The 17,897-nt window shown below is 46.2% G+C and overlaps 1 protein-coding gene across 1 annotated transcript; it reads left to right on the forward strand.

The window, feature by feature from the left end:
- The first annotated feature begins 298 nt into the window (after positions 1–298).
- Positions 299–15,307, forward strand: WNT2 (Wnt family member 2). Its single transcript, XM_035544139.1, has 5 exons — positions 299–405; positions 735–958; positions 3,441–3,718; positions 6,815–7,079; positions 15,078–15,307. The coding sequence occupies exons 1-5, from the start codon at positions 326–328 to the stop codon at positions 15,305–15,307; spliced, it is 1,077 nt and encodes a 358-aa protein (XP_035400032.1). The 5' UTR covers positions 299–325.
- The last annotated feature ends 2,590 nt before the right edge of the window (positions 15,308–17,897 follow it).

A 17,897-nucleotide genomic window follows, 5' to 3' on the forward strand; every position in this document is an offset into this window, starting at 1 on the left:
TCCCTCCTCCTCCTCTTCCCCCAAGTGTCTCTTGACATCATTTCATCCATCAGCGTTACAGGGGAAAAAAAAAAAAAAAAACACACCACACAACCCGAACCCACCCAGTCCGCCGGCAGCCCGCAGCAGCCCCTCAGTTGTGCCGCGCCTGCAGGGGAGGCTCGGCGGGGAGCGGGGAGCGGGGCTCGGCCGAGGCCGCCGGGGACCCCCTGGCCCCCAGGGAGCCACCTCCAGCCCTCGGGGCCCCCTCGGCGCCCCTTCCTTCCATGGGCTTTCCCCTCGGCCCGCCGCCTGCCCCGATGCTGACCGCCGCCGCCTTCCCACCATGAACTTGCTCGCCGGGATCTGGGGGCCGCTCCCCCTGCTCCTGCTCTGGGCCACGCCGCGGGTCGCCTCCTCATGGTGGTAAGCCGGGGAGTCCCGACCCTCCGGGGGGGGAAAGGTCCCAGAGAGGGACGTGTCCCGCTGGGGGAGCCCTTCGGAAGGCACCTAGGGCTCGGGCTCTACGTGCGGTACCTCGCTAAGCATGTCAGGGCTTAATAGAGAACATCTGGATACAGATGATGATGTAATTTAATTTTGGTCAGGGCTTCTATTTTGTTTTTAAGCGCCGGTTTGGGCTGCTTTGACCCCCGGAGCTCGGGGGCCGCCCTGAGGGGACGTACGGGGGGGGTTAGAGGGGGGTCCCTGCCACAGCCCGGGGCCGCCGCTGCCCTGCCGCTTGCCTCCCGCAGGTACATGGGGGCCGTGGGCTCGTCGCGGGTGATGTGCGACAACGTGCCGGGGCTGGTGAGCCGGCAGCGGCAGCTGTGCCGCCGGCACCCCGAGGCCATGCTCTCCATCGGCCGCGGCGTGGCCGCCTGGACGGCCGAGTGCCAGCACCAGTTCCGCCGGCACCGCTGGGACTGCAGCGCCCTGGAGCGGGGGCAGCGCCTGCTCGGCCGCGTCCTGCTGCGCAGTGAGTGGGGTGAGGGGGCCGGGGGGTGGGATGGGGGTGTGGGGTGGGATGTGGGGGGTATGGGGTGCACCGGCGTCTCCCTCTGTCAGCACTTGAGGCACCCCGGGAGAGAAGCGAAGGGCGAGGTGAGGCGTGCTGTCATCGCAAGAAATTCCTCCCTCAGAGGGTGGTGAGGCACTGGGGAAGATTGCCCAGAGCAGCTGTGGGTGGGTGCCCCATCCCTGGAGGTGTTCAGGGCCAGGCTGGATGGGGCTTTGGGCAACCTGGTCTGGTGGGAGGTGTCCCTGCCCATGGCAGGGGGGTGGAACTGGGTGGGCTTTAGGGTCCCTTCCAACCCAAACCATTCTGGGATCCTATGATAAGAGTGCTACTTTGCTTAAAAACCACTGTCAAAGCACAAAGACCTTTGGTTCAGAAAGAGAATTGGGGTATTTTAGCAGTTGGCCATGCAGTTCCCACATCTTTTTTCAGCACATAATGCACCACAAAAAGGGCTACAGAGAAACAGGGGCTCCAGAGTGCAGCTGCCCAGCCCCAGCTGGGGACCTCAGCACTCCACTGGGTGCTGGAAGGGGCCATTGGCATCCCAAGAGGATCCCAGCTCACTGGGATGGCAGGTGACGACCCCTCCCATAAGTCGGTCCCTGCTGCAGCGTTTCTCCCGGGAAGCATGGAGCAGCACGCAACCTCTCAAAGGGCTCCTGTGTTCCTGCCACAGGGACCCGAGCAGTGGGATTTCACCCGTGCAGCCCCGCTCAGTGCCAGCCTCTGCTGCTGCTGAACGGTGACTGCCCATAACCATCTTCGGGCTCCCTTAGCAATTACTTGTGAGTCACTGCCGACATCACCCGCAGTTTTCAGCTGAAGTTTTGGATGAGGTTTTTGTCTGGTGGAGCACGGCCTGGTTCCGAGGAGGTTATGTCATAAACAAGTCAAAACGCAGTTTGCCCCAAACTGAAATTTTCACTTGCAGGCTTATAGGAGAGAATTTAGACACAAGACTTCTGCATTGTACGCTGAGCCTGGTTAGGCAGTGATTGTAATGGGAAACGTGGCCTGATATTGCTCTAATTTGAAATGAAATGTTTTTGATTAACTTAATAAACTCAAATGAAACATTTTTCTTCTAACGACGTCGTGTTTCTTTTTAATTAACACGCTAAGAAGTTGTAATGTTTCTGAACATGTTTTCTCAGAAATGAAATCTTCCAAAGAGTGTGATTTGTAACAAGACAAGATTTCTTCTGCGTGATGTTGAAGCCAGTGTAGGAAAAAGCAGGGTTTGCCCAGTGCTTTTGCAAATTTTTAGCTGTTGTTTGCTGAAGGTTTGCACAGCACACAGAACTCAAGGGGCCATTCATATCTGAAGCATCTAGATGCTGCTGGAATATAAAAACTCAATAGTAAGTTGTATGGTGTCGTGCTGAAGTCATCGTATTTTCCCTAAAATGGAGTTACAGGTAACATCATTGACTCTTTGGGGTCCTACTTACTACGATGATATTATCTAAGGGTGGTGACTGCTCAGAACGGGTATCGCTTGTTGCCAGTGGCCCCAGCTACTGCACAATTTGCATGCTAAAAAACCTTCCTGAGGCTGAAAATGTCCCGTTACCATAGAGAGAGTTGTGTCAATACAATACAGCTCTGTATTGTACAGTATTACATCTTAAGATAGACTTAAAAAATAAACCTAAGCAGTTATTGCATTGAAATAGGTACCCCAGAGTAGGCATAGGCTAGAAATATGGACGGTCTTTGATAAAATAAATTTGTTAATAAAAATAAAATAAAATAACTTCGTTAACAGGAAGGCAAACTGCCTGAGCAGTTGGGGTGTGGAAGTCACATCTGCGAGACCAAATCCTGCTTGGAGTATTACACAAGCAGTGCCATTGATTTCATGGAACTTGTTTGTATGAACTAAGGCCACCAGGCTTGGCTATAGACAGAAAAGTTAAATTTAACTTATCTTCAGGAAAAAGACCCCAAAGATTTCTCACTACTGTCTTTGAAGCACGCAAGATTATTCCAAGTGCCTCAGAAGAGGAAAAACTAGTTTCAAAAGTCGGTTGCAGGATTTTGCAATGTACGTGTCGTTTCAGTGTCCCTGTTTAATGACTTCTTAAACTGCTCTCTGAAATAGCACTTCATATATTTTTCTAAATCGACGAAACAGGATAGAAACACCAGCTGTCCTGTTCATGTATCTGTGCAAAACAACTGATCCGTGAAAGTAAATTAATCAATATCAGGAACAAACTTCTAATGTTTTCCAACTCCAACACTGTATTGATGAGCTTTTACCAGGGAGGGGTCCAAGTTTAAGCCATGACTAATTCTGACTCCGGGGAACATGCATTTGTGCAATTTCAGCCCAGTTTTGCTTAGCAAAAAGTCCAGGATAGCTGACTTTTAACCGTTAGGGTAGCTGCTCAGAGCAGCTACCTCAATGATTTGTAAAGCAGCCTTTTTGTTTCAGGCAGTCGGGAATCTGCTTTTGTCCACGCCATCTCCTCCGCTGGGGTAGTTTTTGCTATCACGAGGGCATGTAGCCAAGGAGAGCTGAAATCCTGCTCCTGCGATCCCAAGAAGAAAGGCTCTGCGAAGGACAGCAAGGGTCATTTTGACTGGGGCGGCTGCAGCGATAACATTGACTACGGTGTTAAATTCGCCAGGGCCTTCGTGGATGCCAAAGAGAGGAAAGGCAAAGACGCAAGAGCGCTGATGAACCTGCACAACAACAGGGCTGGAAGGAAGGTGGGTATCCGTCCCCCAGATGCCTGGAAATGCTCGCTGTGAGCTCTCATGGTGCTGGGGCAGGTACCTGCTGGCTCTCGCTGGCCAGTCTCAACAGTTAGGAAAGAGTATGGGATGAGTGGAAGACTAAGATGCCATTTCCATCCCCCTTGAAGGTTCAGTGTGACAGGGGGTTCCACATACAGAAAGAGCTATTGCTCGTCAGTGCCCCATACCAAGTCCATTCAGTGATTCCTTGTGTAGGAAGACGAAGATAAGAACAAGTCTTTGTAGGGTCAGTGTGGGTGGAGGTTTTGTTTCGAGCCTAATCCTTACACCTAACCCTTACATATGGAGGAGTTTTACTTCTGATTAATAAAAAACAGAAGTTCCTAAGAGAGGCTGAAGACCACACTGAAGAGCAGGTTGGACTATTAAAGAGCAAATTCAAAATATCTTGGAGAAAATAATAATAATAAAAAAAACCACAAACATTACTGTCTATTCCTCTACGTGTATGGTAAACTGACACACAGAATGGGCAGAGATAAAATAGAATTACTTCACTTTTTAAGAAAACAGAAGTCATAACACATGTAACTCCAAAAGGCTTCAGCCTCAACCTTCTCTCAACAAAAACCCTTCTCTAAACATTGTATGAAAATCCCATTATTTGATTTCAACAAAAAGAATCTTCACTTTGTTATTTATTGCAAGTGACTAGAGGGAGTCATATCATAGGGCATATCGCCCACTGCTAGTGCAAGGGCTGAGGAGGACATGCACTGATATTTGGTGGTAGTAGTGATAAGTAATAAGAATAGTGCACATAGCTGGAAAATGCTGTTTCATTATTCAAAATGTGTTCAAAATTGACTTCATCCGCAACATCTGGAATAATACGGAAAGATATTTTATATTGCTACACCTAACACTTCTAACATGAAGAGCCTTCTTGTTTCTCATGTCTTTTTCTCCTTAATTTAATACATTCAGTAGGAAGTAAATTGTTCATATTCTGATCTTTTTGTATTAAAAAGTTCCCTTAATATACTATAAAAATATATTATCTATCCTGTATTAGAAAAAAAATCCAATTGTCATGAGTTTTACTGATGATTGCAGATGATTTTTCTGCAACAACATCTTTGTTGCACCTGTTTATTACCAGCAGGTACAACTCATATATAACACAGTCAGATGAGGCTATTCAGATCAGTGATATGCATGGTTGTAATATACAACTGGGGGGGAACCAAGCTAATATAGCCGCTGGTATGTTACTGCCCAAAAGAGACTGCAGTCTACAGCACAAGCAAAGACTTTATGGGGGTGAATTAGTTCCATGCCATAAAGTTCTTTCTATGACAATCAAATATTTTAGTAAATTTAAATATATATATATGCAAAATAGTAAGACAGTATTGGTAAGCAGATAGTTTTTTTTATTTATTAAAAATAATCAACGCATTCTCATATGCTTTAGGGCCTGCTTTACAGAAAGTGGTGCTGGTCTGCACCCATGGTTCAGTAGTATTGGCTGAGTTTTGCAGGCACCTCACTACCCCAGCTCATCCACAAGCCTGGCATCCAGGTGTGCATGAGGCCAGCTGCGCCCTCCTCCTCTTCACACCACCAAAAATGGAGTCCCGTGTTGATAGGTTCCTCTTGAATCTAGACTGTTTGGATTTTACTAATTCAAAAATACACTGAATAAGTATTTATAGTAATCTCATAGGAATCATGCAAAGTAATATGCTGTGTATTAGCACAGGGACACCACCAGCAAAATAAGTGCTGCATCCTGATGTGCTTCAGGTATTCAAGGCCTCAGTCCAACAAATTCTTTTAAGTGTACCTGTAGTTTTTCAGATAGTTAAAACCGAGCATCTGCCTAAATCCCTTTCTGAGCAGAATCCCAGTCCTACTTTTTCTTTGAAGTAGTCACAAAAAACGCTTACAGGTTGGAAAGAAAAAGAAACATACTTTGGCTACATAACACATTCTTACTTCATTACTAAGTGCTTGAATGGGAACCACTGCCCTGCTGTGCATCAGTGTCACTTCTGGTCACGCACCTTTTCTCTCTGTTATCTTCTTCCTGTGATGCTGTTCCCCTTATGCAAACTCTAAAACGTTCGTATTTCATGAACCCTTAAGGCATAATATTTATCGATCAAATACCCATGTCTTCAGAATTAGGAATGAAATATTTATTGTATACGAACCCATTTGTTGTTCCCTAACATCATATAGATAGTTTAAATGTTTGAGATGAAGCTGAAATGGCTTTCATGCTATCCAGACATTAAATTAATGATGAAGGTGATCTCTCCACTGCAAACTAACAAAGGTCGTACTCTAAAATGTTTGTTAAAATGTTTATAAGCATTTTACAAATACCCTATTTCTTGTGTGTAGATCAAGTGCCTAGCCTAGATATGGTGTTTTGTAGCGGCTCTGCAAAAACACTTTAATATGAAATACTTATGATTTTCTAGGCAATAATTAAAACACCATCTATATCTGCATAGGCATTTAGACACCATGCCTAAGAGCTGTTTGATGAGTCGAACTGTTTAGTCAACTTTTTCATGGTAAATTTAGACCTGATTGCAATACAATTTCCATTAACAATTCAGCACTGGAAATCTCACAGTATTCTCTGGATTTTTTTTCCATACAACATAAGTGTTCATGTCAAAGAGCAACTCCATGAAGCTGAGATAGGGATGCTCAGTATGGCGGTGCTTCAGCTTGAGCAATGGTGCAATGGGTTACCTTCACCTATCGAGGGGCTGAGCAATTCTGTCCATTACCCAGATTATTTCCTTCTGTCCGAGCTGTGATCTGTCATTACATTGTGCTATAGGTCTTTGGGGTGACTGGCGGGGGGGGAGGTAAGGACACCCTCGGAGGATTGGTAGTATGGTTGAGAAAAGCAAGCAGAGCAGACCCACCATGCGAGGCTGACTTGATGCTACCAGTGGGTGTCACTACAGACCGTGGTTTCAAGACCCATTGCAAGCCTGGCATTACAGGATCAATGGAAAAGGATTGAGAAGCTTGAATGACAGTTTGTTTTACCTGTGTATATTTTACTGCGTTTCTAAACAGGCCGTGAAGCGGTTTTTGAAACAGGAGTGCAAATGTCACGGTGTGAGTGGATCATGCACTCTAAGGACCTGTTGGCTGGCCATGGCAGACTTTAGGAAAACAGGAGATTATCTGTGGAAGAAATACAATGGAGCGATTCAGGTGGTCATGAATCAAGATGGCACGGGTTTCACTGTGGCTAATAAGAGATTTAAGAAGCCAACTAAGAATGACCTGGTATACTTTGAAAGCTCTCCAGACTACTGTATCAGGGACAGGGATGTAGGTAAGCCTCTATCATTACACATGAATGGTTTTATTTCAGACATTTGTCCTTTGCAGGTCAAAAAATATCATTATTAATGAGTGTATATATATAAATCCATGCATATAACCAGCAGGAAACAGGAAGGAAGATGTTCTGGAAGGATGGCTCTGCACAAGAACGATAGCTCCTCAATGTCTCTAGATGTACGATAGCCAGTTCTAATACAATTCAGCAGTTTCTTCCAGATACTATGGAACCATGGAGACTCTGCAAGGCAAAGGTTGCTTTTGGGACAAGTTTGAGCTACGCTCTGGAGGCTGGTCCATGCCATAATGCAGCCGCGTGTACAGTTGTATCCCATAGCTCAGTGCAGAGCTGCCAGGTGTAACTGCAGCAGAACCCAGTCCTGTGTTGTCCCCATGGAACCATCTCAGTTACGCTGCTTCTCTTCTGTATTGTAAAGTCCCAAGAGACAGGTGTCCTTTATCTGCACATTCCTCACAGCTCATTGTGGACAGTCTCTAGCAGCAGATGCCCCTCTCCCCACAGGCATGAGATCTGGCAGCTCTACTCTGGCACCAGTCAACGCACCATAACGTGGTGCAAGGTGGCTGGAGGAAGTGCAGGTGACTGCAGGAGTGCAGGTCAGTGGGGCAAAGCACCGTGCATCCAAAGACACAGTGCTTACTCCTCTCTGTAAGTCAGCCTTTGCTCGGTCCATGACTACTATCATGTTTTCTGTAGAGTCGTGCCAGCCCCAGTGGGAAGGGATGAAGTTTCAGGGCTGCTGTTAACACTGAATGTTTCTGCTTTCAGAGGTTTCAGTAGAGGCTTTCAGTGGAGGCACCCTTAACAAAGTTCCAGGGTTCAAGGCATTGCCGAGCAACGCTAAGCATGCTAACAGCTCTTGAGCAGCATGTAGCATTTCCTGATGTGGCAATTAAGAATTAAAAAACAACTAAAGAAAAAAGAACAACTAAAAAAAAAAAACAAACAAATTTGGAAAAGAGAGAGAGACTGAGTAATGTATGAAAGATGCTGTGGAACTAATTAATAGGTTGTATAACGTACCAGAGTGCACCCGGTATGACACATCCATAAGTATCTGGATAGCAACGCAGCTTAGCTCTTTTTGGCACCACTGTGTATTTACAATCCAAGTTTACTTGGAACAGGCATTGCAAAACAACTGTACTTAAATAAGAACAATATGTGAAATCCTGGTCATGTACTATTGACTTCAGCGAACCCAGAATTTCATCCAGTACACTTACATTGTGTAGTGTTCCTGGTTAGTTAAGTAGTCAAGGTAATTTTAAATGTTATTTATGGCTTTTGCAGGTGGTACTTATTACCTGCACAAGAGCATATTGTTCCTTGAGTAGTGACCGATACCATAAAATCTAATACTTTAATCCAGGTGAATAAATGGGCATATTGTGGCATTGTGCAGAGACTAGGATTTATTTAAAACTTGATTTCTTTGCAGACCAGGTTTTATTCAAAACTCATTCCTTGAAGCTGCTTTTCTCACTGTAAGATCTGTGATACTTTTCCCCTTAAAAGGAGAGTCAGTGCACGAGCCACTTCTATGTCAAAAAGCCATTTAATCATCTCTGCAGTAAGCCTAGCCTAACATGTCAGGCTTTTTATCGTGGAGGAGACTGGGCGTTTGTCACCGCAGTGTGCTCTGCTCGCTTGCCTGGTGCTGTCAAGCCCGCCCGGAGATCGCAGCCTGACATATGCTTTTGCTCATCCCCAGATAACACTTCAGATGAGGCGTTTCTTTGCCGCTCAGAATCCTGAGAATGTGGTTGTTTTGAAGAGCACATTTTTGGAAAGCTGTAGTAAACCTTCAATGGGAAAGGGAACAATTCTGCGGGATTGCCTGCTACTCTCATGGAGCAAAGAAAGAATCAGATAAACACAAGCTGATCTGAGTTCAACAGAGATAACATCAGCAGCTGAGCAGCATTTTTTCTTGATTAGTTTTATTTTGCCCTGTTGAGCACTCCAGAGCATTAGCCCTGTTAGATGATTGGAGGTTAAATTAAATGAGACTATAGAAGTTTGAGTTTGGAAATATGCAGACAGCATCTCAGTGTCAGCTAAATGTAATACCACAGCACTTTATTATGCCCTTGAATATAGCTCTGCCTTTCATTCTCCAGGGAATTCAAGCAATTTAGTGCTTCAGAAAAACCGTGAATCTGGAGTTTGATTAGTATCAGGGCTGAACGAAGGATTCCCAGAGCACATTTTATGAAGCATTGCAGCTTGACCAGGAGACAGCTTCACAAACTGTGAAATGACAAAGCCAGTATCCTCTGTGGCTTGGGTGTGTTAATACACATAAACCAGTAAATTAAAGGTACTCAGGAGTTGTATCACCAGCGATCTATCCAAAAAAACCCTGCATCTCGCCTCCTCCTGTTGGAGCTTGTAGCTTTGGCTTTTCTCTCTGGTGGCAGGCAGCCATCGGAGGGTGCTGTCACTGGATACACCCCAGTAGTCTGTCCGGGAGGGGCAGTTGGACGTACATACATGAATCACCCCTGCAAAGTGAAAACTGCAGTATTATTATTTTTTTCCTAGAAGGAAAAGAGGAGTCATTGCTTTTGGGAGAGAGATAATTTGTGGAAACCACTAACAGCAACTCGCTTAATAGCAAGAGCGCATAATAAGCCAACCACTTCTATCTAGCATTAAGATTTCACAACTTTTAGAAAAGGACCAAAGGATGGTTTCAAAAGTGTTCAGAAGTCACTGGATTCTGCTCATGTGGAAGCAAAAATCTTTTTTTTCCCACATTTTTATACTCATAGTTCAATAGAAACAGAAGTTGGACATCCAAGAGGACTTTTGAAAACCTTGTTGTGAACTTACACATTTTGACACGCTTTGCATGGTGTTCCCTTATATTAACATGAATTGCCAGCTTCTAAAATCAATAAAAGCATACCAAGGACTATACACAGACTGCTTAGAGATCATAATGCGGCAAAAGGAAATAAAGTGAAGGTTTCACTGGTAGCAGCCCAGGTGTAGCATGTACTAGTATATCCCTAATGTGCAACTTCACCTCAGAAATGCCATTTGTCTGCTTGTAAGCTTCTGGTAGAAACAGGTTGATTTTTAAAATGTTGCCACTTTACCATCCATGCAGGCTAGGTTGACTGAAAACTGTAGCAAGTTTGTCACATTTTGAATATACTAGTGCAAAAGCAGAGAATGCTTTGGGAATAAGTGCGTGAGCAGCCATATCACGGACATCACCAGTTAACTGGTAGATCCTCTATTATGGGCTGTTGTTTGTAGAGTCTGTTAAAGCAGAGTAATGTGTTCTTAAAAAAAAAAAGTCCATCAGGTTTATAAAAAATTAATTTGTGCAGAGCAACCAAAAAGCTTGGGCAGTGTTTGGGTGAAACCTCTTTCTACAGGGAGACCCCCACCTAACTCACCCCAGGGTTTAGTGCAGGCTGAGCTTGGTTATGTGCTTGGGTTAGCTGGGATGAAGTTGAGAGAGCACTTCTCCTAGGTGGATGAGATAGCAGGATCACCTTGGTGAACAAGGGTTGACTTCTTGCAATTGTTGTGGTAGCACCAAGGCTTTGGCCCCCTGAAGATGGTGGTGGAGCGAAGAGATGGGTCCTGCCCATGTGCAGATGTTCTCAGGACCTGCTGAAAACCCTTCTGAGATGTACTCCAAGCTATTCTGAGTTACCCACAGGTTTCTCCCAACACTCATTTGGTTCCAGTTTGGGTGCCATCAAAGCCAGCATTGCTGCCTCTGCCTGCACATGGGCTGGGGGTGGCACACCTGGGTCAGGAACGTGTGGTACCAGTCTCCCGTGTCCCCGACAAGTGGGCACGTGGCTGTGGCTGAGGACTCCTTCACAGGGTTATTTTTTATCCCTTACCGCCCCATCTAAGCCATGTGCTAGATTTCTGAGATGAATAAGGAAGGCCAAATCTGGAGTGAAAGAAAAATGTGAAATTAAGTTACAGCCTGCAAAGTATTGGTGTTGGGTGAGACGTGTTAGCACTCGAAGTATGCAACCTGTGGAGAGAAACCCATGTTGATCTCTGTCAGAAACTTTTTGCTGAGTTGTTCCCTGTGTGAATACTTGGCCTACATCTCCCAGTGTTTGCACTGGCAATGTGTTAGGCAAAGTCCCGGCCCTTGGTCAGGGCAGGCGCTCGTCCCTGAGGGGACTAGGGGCTGCCCTCAGGAACAGGCCACACCAGCGCCTGAGGATCCTCTTGGAGCTGGAGGACTGCGGCAGCTATTAGTGGCTATGGGAACTGGAGTCAGACACATGTTTACTGTCAACTGAATCTGGATAAGCTCTTCTTTTATCAATATGTTTCTGTCTCTTCGTTGCTGGCCTGCAAAACCCCAGCTCTTCCAGACAAGGCTGCTTCCTGAGAGCGCTGCCTGCCCCCTCAGACCCGCCTGTACTTGTCTGGTGTGTGTAGGGCCCTCGTATTTCTTGACTTAAAAAGTATCTTCAGAGTCACTTTTCTGTCAATACTTGCTTTTATTTATTTATTTGTTTTCCAAAATGCAAGTGTGGAAACTTGGTTATTGTTATCAGGGTTTTAACTTTTTTTATTATTATTATTTAATGTACATGTTGAGTAATGAACTTTATTGCTTGAAGCCAGATTTTTAATCAATAGAAATAGAAGGGAAAATCTCATGTTATAGAGAAATAATGTCATTGTAGTGCTTTAGGAATGGAGAGAGAGTAATTTTCAACTTTCCATGTGTTTGCTCAAGAAAATAACTGTGCAAACCAAGAAGAAAGAAAGGGTTTGATGTACAGGCCATAAAGTCGGCAGTATTCAAACCTGTGGATATCTTGGCAGGTACGGTGTTGTGTGTTGGCATGGCAATTCTGAAACTTGAACTAAAAACAAAGAGGTTGCACGAAAACTCTCTGCGAGTTAGAACACAGTCCTGCCTCTTACGTGATGAGGAGGTGCGCTGCAGGTAGCAGGGCAGGAACAGAAAATCCTGCCCTTTTGCTCAGTTTCTGTTGGTGGCCTCGGTGCTGGAGCACCTCCAAGGAGTGCCGTGATGTGTGTGGCTGCTCTGTCAGCTATTGCTCATCCTCTGTCTCATGAAAGGGAGTGGGTTTTGTGTGTGCATGTGTCGTAGCTGAATTTGTTTTGGCAAGGGCTTTACGTTGAGGCGAGCTGAGTGTGTGTGTTGAATGTTGACAAAGAGTTGGAGGTGTCTGTCAGTCCCCAGTGGTGGAGCCCCAGCATGGGCTGCTCCATGTCCTGCTTTCCCTGGTGGGGGCAGGCGACAAGGGACTCTCCCCAGGCTCCAGCAAAGCCACAGAGATGCTGAAGGGGCTCTTTGAACTTCTCAAAAGCATTGGCTTTGCTTGGGAACTAAGCCTTGCTATGAACCTTACTCTTTCACCAGGTTCTGTGGATGATGTGGTCTCCTCCCCTAGTGGCACAGTACTGCTGGTTATGTGTGGTGGGTGACATCAGATGATACTGGCTTTTGACTGTCTGCTAAGGGATGAAATCATTTTCTTTTTGAAGTCGGTGGCAAAACTCCCATAGAAATCAGTGGGAGTTTCCCATTCTTCTCTTGGCTGCTGTGTGATTTCCTCAAACATCTGGAAATCAGAACTTTGGGGCTGGGAAATAACCTGTGCCTCGGCTGTGGAATGCTGCTGCACCTTCCCGGGAAAGCTCCCGCACCTCATCACAGCAGTTCCCGATGAATCCCCCTGACCTTATCGCAGAGGTTGGCGTGAGGTCTTCCTCCCACAGCAGTTTGAAATCTAACCTGAATCACGGTTATTATAGATTATTCTCCTTGACATACCACAACACACAGCCTAGGCACCCCAGGACTTTGTTACTGGGCTACATCAGTATGGTAAACCCTCAGGACAAGCCCCTATAAACATGGTTATTCAGTTGAAGGCATTTTGCACAGCGTGGAATGCAATAGTTGTGTCTGTGGGCTGCACGAGCACAGCACCATGCAGCTCTTCCTGCTCTTTGTGCTGCCTCATGGATCAAGGCGAGCATGGTAGCCTGCAAGCAGGGTCTGGTTTGTTTCTGCCACAGGCTTCCGATGTGATCACGGGCAAGGCACGCAGCTCTGCATCCTCCCAGGTCCTTCTACACCGACGTCAGGTGTTCCCTCAAACAGACAAGACTTCAGCCTGCCCCCGAGCTCCCCTCCTGCCCCGGTGCTGGGCAGAGCTGGGCAAACTGGGGACAGGGCTGAGATGGGGACAGCAGAGCCTAGCCAGGCAGAGCAGCCTGGTCTGGGGACCAGAGCATGTCTCCAGCCACACTGCACATTCCGTGTGCCCTCTCCTCCTGCTCCGTACTGGCTGACCAGTGAGGGAGCCAGGCATGTGGCCCTCCATTTGGGCCACCTCCTTCCTGAGGTGGCACCTTGAGCTCGTGTATTGGCCACAGCAGCAAGCTTGAGCGGGGGCTTGTACCAGGTGGGCTCCAGAGGGCCCTGCCAACCTCGGCCTTTCTGTGATGCTGTCATTTGAAGTCAAAGCTTTCCAGGTGTATGCTTCTGTTTGTGGCCCAATGAATATTTAAATATTTAAGTGAAATGGATTATAGGCTATGGGAGAGAAGGCTGAGCTGCCGTTGGGGGACTGAAGCTCTCCTCTAGGACTTCAGTTGAAGCGTGTCCTGATTCAATGTAAAAAGAGCAAAATCTCCCACACCGTGCTAATCACGCACCCGTCATGAAAGACGGCGGTCTGAGAAGGTGGCTGCACTCAAGCGCCTGAGACCACTCAGTGCCTGTGTGCTTGGGTCCAGGGCCAAAAAATGGGATGTGTCCCTGGTGCTGGGGACAGTGGGGACAGGGGAAACTGTCGGACAGCGCATGCTGGTACGTGCTGAAGTGCTTCAGTACAGCAGCGGCGGCACATGCAACCATGAGGTGCAACCATGAGTGCACCACAGGGAGGGAAAAAAGAGTTAATGCAGCTTGAATTTTCAGTAATTACAAATTGCATCTTGGGTTTTTATTAATTAGGAATGATTTGCTATCCTGCTTCATGCAAATTTGAATTAATATCTGCATGCATTTTATTCTCTTAGAAGGTTAATTTTTTCATGTACACCTATGAAATAACTGTACCACTAGATGATAATAAAACCACATAGATACACTTTGTAAAATTTTCCCAATTAATTCAGTGACTGCAGTCATTATTTAGGAGATTCCATTTTGGCCAAGAACAGAAGAATATAGCTATTGTTTGGTCTAAAGAAAATGCCAGCACGATGTTTATCTTATGGCTCTGCCTGAAATGGATTTATAGTATCAGTAGATCAGAAATTAGGCTGAGCAATGAGTTTCCATGAAGTTTTCAGGTGGATAAGAATAATCTGTCGAACCCTCTCAAACTAAAGTGAACCCTGAGATAAGTTTGTGTTAGATGTGTGGCACAGTAGCAGTTTGGGCAGGAGATGCCTTCAAGGGGTGAATCCAGCCACTTTGTGCCTCCTGGGGATGGGCAGAGCTGTTCAAGTTGCTCTAGAGAGCTGCAGAGAGGTGCGGGATGTCTCCCTGCCCTCCTTCTGTCCATAGCAGGCTGTAAATCAATTTCATGCGTTCTGTATCAGGAAGGAGCAGAAACCTTTGTACTTGCTCAGTGGGGATGTGTGGTAGCACAGATCATCAGCAACCCCCTGGGCTGGTGTGCACTGGGTATGTAAACCAAGGCCCAGTGCCCCAGCACCCAAAATGCCCACTGTGGTGTTGGGTTTGGCAGAGACTTCAGCCTTCAGCAGCAGGGGCACTGCCCAGCGCGTCCCTCGCAGCCCTGGATGTAGTGGTTTGGGGTCTGGCAGCCCTCCCACAGCTCCTCTGTGGAGCAATGTGATGTTGCAGGAACAGACTCCTCACAAACGATGTCTCTTTTTCCTGTTTTTGTATGCTCTCTGTCCTCCCTTAAAACCCACCCCCTGCTCTTTTGAGTGACCTCCGCTGCCTTCCCCTTGCAGGGTCCCCAGGGACGGCCGGCCGGGTTTGCAACCAGACGTCCCGCGGCATGGACAGCTGCGAGGTGATGTGCTGCGGCCGAGGCTACGACACCTCGCGCGTCAGCAGGATGACGAAATGCGAGTGCAAGTTCCACTGGTGCTGCGCCGTGCGCTGCCAGGACTGCCTGGAGGTGGTGGATGTCCACACCTGCAAGGCGCCCAAGAGCGCCAGCTGGACGTCCCGGACATGATGTTTGGGTACTGCCGCCCTGCCTGGTCCACGCAGGGAATGCTTCCGAGGCCTCTGCTGGATTTACGCCGGTTTTGCCTTCGCCTTTCGTTACACAGAAGCTGCTCAGTGACTCTTACAAACTCTGCAGTGTTCACATCTCCACATAACCGCGTTGTTGCACGGTTTGTGTAACAACCGCTGCCGCGCTGGAAGGAGCTGCTTCTGTTGGGGCTGTCCCAACCAACACACAACTCTGAGCTCCTTGCGGCAAGTCCTTCCTGCCACCGGGCACACGGCGAGACGTCAGGATGAGCCATTTCGTACTGGATGCCACCAAATGTGGGGGTTGCTATGGCCTCCTGCCGAGGGCCTGGTGCTGCTCACAGCCATGCCCTGGGCGCTCGGCCTACTGGGCTGAGGCCTGGGCCCTGAGCAGGGACTCCTCTGTGGAAAACTTTGTGGCCAGGATGATTTTGGGGCTTTACCAGAGGTGAATTTGCCCACCCATCTGCTGTGGGGTGGTGTGTGTGCTGTGGTGGCCCTTACAGCGCTGGGCTGTGAGGTGTGTTGGGCAGAGACTAGCCCGTAGGGGAAAGCAAAGAGCAGCAGGAAGCGTTCAACTGCAAGAGTCTCATCTGCTATTAAGGAGCCAAAGCGAATGTCTTAGGTATATATTTGTGAAAACTTGCCTTAAGGACTTATAAAAGGTTATTAATACTAACCACTGATTGTTTTTTTTTTTTTTTTGATCTGAAGAATCGAAGAAAAGTAATTCCAGCCCAATGACAGCTGGAGACAGGACACTAAACTACCTAAGGATAAGATTTCCTATTTTTCATTTACTGAATTTTACTGAAACATTTGCAGAAATCTGATGGAGAAAGCAATACCTTGTCTTAATAACAATTGGGTTTCATTCTAAAGAATCTATCAACTCTTATGTTCTTTTAAATTTAATAAACCTAATATAAATGTGCTCAGAATTATACTTTCAGTTCCAATGGGGACTTCCAAATGAGCTTTTCTCGGAATGCATGCTGCACAAACTTGCAGCTGATTAAGAGTGCATTGGCTTTTGATGGAGGCAGTTGCAGGCTGTGCCAGGTCTGTGTTCTGGGCTCGGATCAGCACAAAACAACAAAGTGCTGGAAATGTGTGTAGGCTCAGGAGGCCCTGAAGTTGTGGCCTCACAGGAGAGATGCTGGGGAGCTGTGTCAGACAGGGAACAGCCAGCTTGCTGAGGAGCAGAGAGCAGAAATGGGGCCGGTGCCACTAAGTCTAATAAGGCAGCCCTGGAAAGCTATGGAAAAGCACCCATGAAGTGCAGAGACAGGCATGGTACTGAAAAAATAACTTATGAAAAGAAGGTTGAACAGGTGACAGAAAATATTTCCATGTGAAAATGGAAAAGACTAGAGGAACCTTAGTGTGTACAAACAGTGCGTGAAAAAATAATAGACAAGAAGCATACCGTGGCAATAAAGCAAGGCGAGTAGTCAGGTTAAAGTGTTTTTTTTTGCTTTGTTTTGTTTTTTAAAGAATATTAAAAAAGAATGTGTTTATTTTTTATTTTCATTCAAAGGTCTTGAGAGAGCAGTCATTTAAATCTGAAATTCTTTTTGAAAAGCTTTAATCATTAAAATGGGCAAGGCAACTCCAGAAAGCACAGCTGGCATTGAAAGATTAGGAGGATCCAGAAAGCTATTTATCTGGACAAAATGATGTTCCCACTAATGTGTACAGCACTAATGTAATGATCATGGTTAGAAGTAAAAAACAGTCATGCCACTGGGCATACACCCAGTACTGGTAGGGATAGCCCTGCCAGTGTGCTAGTTACAGTGTGCACATTACTCGCATGCACACACAGTGCAAACACACACACACACACACACACACACACATATATATGTGTGTGTACACACTTTAAGTTCAGTGGTTATGCTGGAAATTCTGGCTCTAGGCCGGGTAAGCAAAATTTCACACCTAATTGTAGAGGTGAGCTCCAAGGAGAATTTTTATTAAAATTTCATTGTGAAATTAAGTGGAGTTCACAGTCTGGGCAAGGCCACATTCTAGGCCTTAAAGAACCTAAAAGCAGCATGTTATTATTTTTTGGTGTGTGTCGGGTGTTTTGAAAGATTCAGAGATCCTTTGAGTAGTCTACAAATTCACCATGTAATAACGCTGAAAATATTTCAGTGTTCTGGAAAAAAAAAAAAAAAAAGGAAGCCTCATTATTGCAAGGGAACTCGTTCTATGAAGTCAAATAAAAGGCAATGAAATCAGCCTCAATCGCTTCATAAGTTCGTTGTTTGCTTAATACAGCAGCAGACAAATACACCTGAATTTTACAGTCCCATGTAAAATGTTTTGAGGTCATTGTATTAAAGGTGTCAGAATGTTTATTTTGGCAGAACAAAATATCACAAAACCTGGAGCAAGACTGGCAACAACCATCAACCTTTACCTTACATGAAAATGTAGCTAAGATGTAAGTCCTGTTACTTAAGTCTTCATTTTACCTGTGCAAGAAATGATGTAGAAATAACCAATATGCTGATAGAATGCGCTTTAAAAACTCCATTTCTCTGGACTGGGGATTTTAG

This window comes from Cygnus atratus, chromosome 1 (assembly GCF_013377495.2).
Source record: "Cygnus atratus isolate AKBS03 ecotype Queensland, Australia chromosome 1, CAtr_DNAZoo_HiC_assembly, whole genome shotgun sequence".
Classification (NCBI taxonomy): domain Eukaryota; kingdom Metazoa; phylum Chordata; class Aves; order Anseriformes; family Anatidae; genus Cygnus; species Cygnus atratus.

Excerpts from the sequence above, each read along its gene's own strand:
- WNT2 (XM_035544139.1), top strand. The coding sequence starts at position 326 with ATGAACTTGCTCGCCGGGATCTGGGGGCCGCTCCCCCTGCTCCTGCTC. Across the intron at positions 3,719-6,814 it reads ACAACAGGGCTGGAAGGAAG|GCCGTGAAGCGGTTTTTGAA; the intron begins GTGGGTATCCGT and ends GTTTCTAAACAG. Across the intron at positions 7,080-15,077 it reads TATCAGGGACAGGGATGTAG|GGTCCCCAGGGACGGCCGGC; the intron begins GTAAGCCTCTAT and ends TTCCCCTTGCAG.